This window comes from Carassius gibelio, chromosome B1 (assembly GCF_023724105.1).
Source record: "Carassius gibelio isolate Cgi1373 ecotype wild population from Czech Republic chromosome B1, carGib1.2-hapl.c, whole genome shotgun sequence".
NCBI lineage: Eukaryota > Metazoa > Chordata > Actinopteri > Cypriniformes > Cyprinidae > Carassius > Carassius gibelio.
This window is the reverse complement of record NC_068396.1, coordinates 2572785-2580115: the sequence shown is the minus strand read 5'-3', so window position 1 is coordinate 2580115 and position 7331 is coordinate 2572785. Positions and strand designations below refer to the sequence as shown.

Genomic DNA, 7331 nt, shown 5'->3' with positions numbered 1-7331 from the left:
TCTATTTTTAACATTATGTAACATTTTGTAACATTTGTTTTATATCTATTTTCTCTTCCTCGGAGAGAATTTCAGAAGAGACGTCTGAGATAAAAGGAAAGCATAATGAAACAGGAGTGAATCTATAACTGAACAGTAATTCCTCTCGCTGCGCTCCTCTGGACTCTTGTTTACTCCAGTAATGTCCTGAAACAAAAGACTTCGATTACAGGAACTGATGTAAAGGCCTGTAATTATTTCTCAGTTTGATTAGAAATGGCAGAGCAGCATCTAATTACTGTAAGCAGAGACGTCATTACAGGAGGAAGGAACAAACTGGATCAGTCACCGAGTCGAGAGGCACAAATTCAACGTGTTACTTGTAATAAAAATTACAATGTGATAAAATTACTAATTTACAAAAAAAAAAAAAATTATATATATATATATATATATATATATATATATATATATATATATATATATATATATATATATATATATATATATATATATATATATATATATATAAAACATTTTTTTTAGGAAACATTTTAAAAACCACACTTTTAAATAGAGCATTTTCTCGCAAATGCAAGTTTAGATTTTTATTTTCAACTAATAATCGGTGAATGCTATAATAATCAATGCAGCGCCTCTTGTGGCAACGAACTTTAAATTGCATTCTGGCTCATGTCTCATCTCACGAGCATCAGTCCGAGCGTGTTATTCTCTGAGCTCCTCTTCATTTACTATTCATATTCATTCTAGCTGTCCCTACGCCTGAATCCGTCCACGTCTTCAGAATCAGCTGCGAAGGAAGCATTTCAAAGGCTTTCAGGGCAGATTTAGTGAGACGCTGCTGTGCTGTCAGTGAAATAGGACAGAAATGACACACAGACGGCGCTCAGAGATAACAGGAGACCTTTCACTGAAGGCGTCTTCACAATATTTGCTGGGATCTGGATCAGATGAACTGATAATAAACCGACGCACGGTCTCACGTGTTTGACGTCTCGAGGAATCAGACTGATGGAAAGACAAACAGCATCACACGAGTCTTTAGAGACAGTGTCAGAGCGTGCTATTTACACAGAGATACAAGGGAGCATGCACAAAAACATGCTGAGACTGTGGGTCTTTGTTGGAGTGTTTTGTTCGCATTTGCAGGTCATCAGGCTTTATATGTAGATGCCAAGCAAGTAACACGTTAAGGAGTTCGATCTGAAATCGTGTTTGCTAGTGAGATGTGCTCTAGTGCTGTTAGTAAGTTGTAAAGTTAGTGTCTCTGCACTGATGTGTCTCCTCCGTTCTGTATTTTTAGCTCTGTGTGAGACTCACCTGAGCACCTGAAGGGCCGAATACTGTCACGCTGAGAACATACGGCTCGTTTAATTAACCCGACGAGACGAGACATGACTAGAAATATAACAAGCCATCAATTATCGATTGGATCCTGTGCACACACTTGATTCTAATGGCTCTTGGTATGATAAGGATGCTTTATTTCTCACTTGCTCAAAGCGACGACTAAGCAGAAGCAGTATTACGAGCCATAAAGTGCATTTAAGCATTATGACTTTATATGCTTCAGTTTTATATGTGAGGAATATTAACCCTTTACTGTCAGGATCAGTGGTAAAGGGTCACTGGCCTCATTTGCATTTTATATTTATGCATTTATCCGAAACGAGTTTAATTGCATTGATTCACTCATTCATGTCCTCTGTGTTTTTGAGCAGCGATGTTAAAGCCAGTTGACTTTTCAGATCACTTGATATGATCAGGGTTATTTATTTAATCATTCATACAAAAAGATTGAGGTTTTTCAGTCACACTTTACAGGTTTACTTGTTAACATTAATAATCTACACTGTAAGAATGATGCTTTGACGTTTTTTAAATAAATCAAAAATGATTAAGGTATGTGTAATTTTTATTTTAGTCTTTATACTTCAAATTGTCACATTTAATTTGTTCCTAAATATGTTTCTTGCCTTTTTAATTTCATAAATTGTATTAGAGCTTAATTGAACTTGAATTAACAAAATTAAAAATGTTATTTATTTTTTTATACAGCTTAGAGCTTTGGCAACAAACTAAAAAAAAAAAAAAAAACATCCGTCTGTAAAAAAAAAAAAAATAATAAAAAATTATATAAAATTTAATTAGAGCAATGTATAAATATTTAAAAAATAAATACATTTGGCCAAAACACAATTTTACAAACTAATGTTAATATTTTTTATATAATGTATATTTTTATATTACAATAACTGTCTGTTTATAAAACAAATAATATACAATAATATATAATAATAATAAAAATTATATATATGTGTGTGTGTGTGTGTGTGTGTGTGTGTGTGTGTGTGTGTGTGTGTGTGTGTGTGTGTGTGAAATTCAGTTATCTGTCTGTAATGTAAAGATATTTAAAATGAATAACATATTTATATATAATTGATTAAAGCTATATATATATATATATATATATATATATATATATATATATATTAATAAAATGGCAAAAAAATGCAACAAATAAAATAAAAATGACTGATTTAGCAACAATTGTCTCTTCAAAGACAGTTATTTTAACAAATTAGTAAATTTTAACAATATAATCAATGGACTGGTTCTTTGAAATGCAAGTCATTATTGCTCGATGCATGTTCTACTTCAAAAGTCATCATTATTACACCAATATTTGTAATGAAGCAGAATTGTGAATCAGAACCAGAAGCTCTCAATTCCTTGTGATTCCCAGCCGTGAAGCATATAGTGCTGTGTATAACTGTACTGTACTGACTCAGTCCTCAGATTCTGTGAACGTTCAGACAGGAGCAGCATGTCTTCAGGCAAGAGTACCGCAGTAAACAGGGTAAAGCTACAGCTGGATTCTCACAGGTGCGTGTGGGACTTTAGAAACGCGTTTAAACGAATCACGAAGAGGATGGCTGACACAAACCTCCTTCTCTGCAGTCTCAGGTGGGAAGCAGCAGCAGTATTTACGCCTGAGGGCTTCTCAGCGTGTGTCTGTGTCACACAAACGCATCCCAGCATGCATTGTGGCATGCATTTAGTGCCACTGTGGCACTCAACCCGCCGTACGTCCACAGAGACTCTCACACCGCCTGGATTCCTCTGTCAAATCACAGTCAATTAGTGCTGTTCGCCCCCGGCACGTCCGTTCTGTGTGTTTAATTACAGTTAATACAAGGTGAGGCTGTTCTGCATCATAATCAGTCAGTGAAGGTTAAACACTTTTGAAAAGTAGTCTCTCCTGCTCAACTAGACTGTATTTATTTGATCAAAAATACTGTAAAAATGTGAAATATTATTGCAATTTTAAGTAGCTGTTTTCTGTGTGAATATCTATTAAAGTGTAATTTATTTCTGTGATGCTCCGCTGTATTTTCAGCATCATTCCTCCAGTCTCCAGTGTCACATGATCTTCAGAAATCAGAATAATTGCTAGAGAAACATTTATGATTATTATAAAATAAAATAAAATAAATAAAAAATTAAGGTAAGTGGTTGCAAACTATTTATTTTAGCTACATTTAAAAAAAAAATTAATGTAACTAAAATAAATTGATTGCAACTGCTTAAATACATTTAGTAAAATCAATTAGTATTTTTTTTTCTCAATGTATATTAAATATATTGATATTTTTGGTGCATTTTAGTTTCTTCAGGATTCACAGAATGAATAGAAAGCTCAAAAGAACAGGATTTATTTAAAACTGAAATCTTATTTTGTAAGATTAAAAATGTCTTCCCTGTCACTTTTGATCAAAATAATAAATCCTTGATGTTTGTTTGTTTGTTTGTTTATTTGCATACCACATTTAAAAACAACTTAGGTCGCCAAAAGTGCTTTCCAACATTCAGAAACACAAGAAAACAAAAACCAAGGACATTAACATAAAACATTTAAAACTCAAGACAAAGCAATAGATTCAACAACAAGCTCAAACCAAAAGCTTGGGCAAATAGATGGGCTTTTACACAAGACCCAGTGTCATACAACATCTGATTTATAGGAGCAGGTTATTGCAAAAACAGGGTAAAGTTGTTTTATTTTTGCAATATTTCTTAAATGAAAATATCCATCCTTCTCAACCAAGTTTACATGCGTAATGTACAATGTTTCTCGAGCAGCAAATTAGCAGCATATTATTCTGATTTCTGAAGATCATGTGACACTGAAGACTGGAGGAATGATGCTGGAAATACAGATTTGATCACAGAAATAAATTACAAATAAACATATATTCACATAGAAAACAGCTATTTTAAATAGTAAAAATATTTTAGGATTTCTTTACTCAAATAAATGCAGCCTCTTTTGTTGTGTAACAGCAATTACAGAGCTCTAAAACGGGAAACACTCATTTATTTGTGAGTTTGTTCTGCTAAGCTGTCTTGAGCTTGTTAGAAACGTTGTTTATGTGCATTATGCCGCTGTAAGCCTTCAAGAGTTTAATCACTTGCACAGGTCTGTGTTTTATTATTTTGCGTGGGCACGATTTCAGATTAATTTCCACACCTGCCAAACGGCCGTGAATGAACGAGCGCTCTAATCCGATTAGGTCCACAAACAAGCTCCGTCCGTGTCGGTTTTTATTGTCTCCCAACAGCATCTGGATCATTAATTCACTTCAAGTCTTCAGTGGCACTCCAAATACTTTTAGTGTGTCACCGCCCACGTCTTCTTTTGTGCTCCGTGGTTTGGTTTGGAACGACCTGCGGGTGAATAAATGATGACAGGATTTTAATTTCCAGCTTTAAAATGCAAAACGAGCTCGGTGGCTCTAAAGCTAGGCCACGTTTGCCTCGAACAGCTCGAGTGACATTTGCTTCCCACCATCAGAGTCAGGCCTGAGCCAGCCGTAGTCTCTAATTGCAGAGTTCAGGGCTGTGCTGTGGTCATTAATCAGCCCTTAGCTTCCCAAATTAGACATCCTCGACAGACGAGTCCGAGGAGATGAACGCAGAAAACTACAACAGGCCAACAGTAAGAGGACAGGCTGCTGCCATCTGTAGGAGGCTTTCTGTCATGCTGATGCATGCTGGACTCTTCTGTAAAAGCTTAATAATAAACTGAACACAACATTTGAAAGATTAAAACTGGTTTTATACATGCATGCTGAAAAAAAAAAAGAAATCTGCATGAATCTGTTCGTTCTGAGAAAGATTGCATTCATTAGAAAAAGCATGGTTAAATATTGTATAAATGTTGTGATGAAAGTAACATTCAATGAGATCAAATATATGAGACAGAAACAAATCGGATGATATATAAACCTGGTTATTGGGTTATTGAGACAGTCAGTTTATTCGTAAAATTACAGAAATCTTAAAATGCATGTGGCTGAACAATATATATATATATATATATATATATATATATATATATATATATATATATATATATATATATATATATATGTATATGTTCTTTTTAATTCTTTTTAATATATGTACTTTTTAATGTTTTGAAAGAAGTTTCTTCTGCTCATCAAGCCTGCATTTATTTGATCAAAAATACAGAAAAAAACTGTAATATTGTGAAATATTATTACAACTTAAAATAATAGTTTTCTATTTGAATATACTTTTAAAAATAATTTATCAGCATCATTAGTAATATCCAGTCGATCACATGATCATTTAGAAATCATTCTAATATTCTGATTTATTATGAGTGTTGGAAACCGTTCTGCTGTCGAATATATTTGATCAATAAAAGGTTAAAAAGAACTAAATTAATTCAAAATAAAAAATAAAAATTCTAATAATATATTTTCTTTACTATCACTTTTTATCAATTGAACACATCCTTGCTGAATAAAAGTATTGATTTTATTAATTTTTTTTTAAAAGAAAGAAAAAAAATTACTGACTCCAAATTACTGACCAGTAGTGTATATTGTTATTACAAAATAATTATATTTTAGAAACATAGCTTCTTTTTTTATTCATCAAAGTATCCTAAAAAGTATCACATGTTCTGAAAAAATATTAAGCCGCAGAACTGTTTCCAACTTTGATAATAAATCATATTATTAAAATGATTTCTAAAGGATCATGTGATAATGATCCGGAAAATTCAGCTTTGCATCACAGAAATAAATGATAATTTAAAGTATAATAAATTTAAAAACAATTATTTTAAATTGTAATAATATTTCACAATATTACTGTTTTTTTCTGTATTTTTGATCAAATAAATGCAGGCTTGATGAGCAGAAGAAACTTCTTTCAAAAACATTAAAAATAGTAATGTTTCCAAACTTTTGGTCTGTACTGTATATATATATGTTATAACAATTCAAATACAGAAGTTTATGTTTTAATGACAAACACTCAATTTAATTCAGTTTACACTTCACCTAAATAAGCTCTTTTTGTCTGTCTGGATGCAATCAGAATAAAGTTAGGTATAAAATATATAATATCTTAGAATCGTTCATGCATGTGTAAATGGGCTGAGAGTTGAACAAATCATCGGTTCAGATTCAGACAGGAGTGCTGTGTTTGTAGTGTTTTATCTTCTGTTAAGTGAAAACTTTTTAGCAAACAAAACTAGCACTGGGTTTAATTCAGCAAATCATGCAGTTGTGTTATGCATTTTTATTTGTGTTTTTTGTATTTCCGAAATGATAGCAAATTGCATTTAATACACAAAATGTCTGTCTCAGATGTTTGTGTAGAGTAAAAATAGCACATGAGACTCTTTCTGTCATGCGGAGCTGTGAAATGAATGTGGAGCAGCTCATGTTGAGTGTAAATCTGAGCTCAGCTGGAGACGCGGTTGACATCTGGTTCTCAAGAGGAGACCAGTGTGAGATTACTGACCTCGTCTTCTCACCCGAAATATCTGAAGCTGCATTTAATGTTACGTTGCATCCTACATTCAGACTTTAAAGATACTGATGAATTTGGACAACGATCTGTAATGTTTAAAGCGCTCGATTATGATGAATATCTCTGTTTCTCTCGTTCTGTCACAGCGGTGCTTCAGGTGTCAATATCACTGAATAAAGTGGAACTGAGTGTCGGAGAGTCGAAATTCTTCACATGCACAGGTAAGAACGACACCTGCTGACGTATGAACAGACTTAATCACATGTTTGTGGTTTTCAAACATACATGTATATCTCAATAATCATCACAACAGGATCTGAATGTTTCAGATGAACATGGACTAACTTTTGCATTGTGCCTTAAAAGTAAATACTGTACCCTACGTCTCGTCTGCTCATCACGTCTGCATTTATTTGATCAAAAATACGGTAAAATTGTAAAATAGTATTATAATTTAAAACAACTGTTTTCTATGTGAA

General features: G+C 33.0%; 1 protein-coding gene across 1 annotated transcript in view; it reads left to right on the top strand.

The window, feature by feature from the left end:
- Window positions 1-6729: 6729 nt before the first annotated feature.
- The window catches only part of LOC127948947 (neural cell adhesion molecule 2-like), a 47977-nt gene continuing 47375 nt past the window's right edge, over window positions 6730-7331 (top strand). The window contains exons 1-2 of the mRNA XM_052545827.1: window positions 6730-6829; window positions 6999-7073. Of these exons, the coding sequence (XP_052401787.1) occupies window positions 6730-6829; window positions 6999-7073 (175 nt within the window). The remainder of the gene's footprint in view (window positions 6830-6998; window positions 7074-7331) is intronic.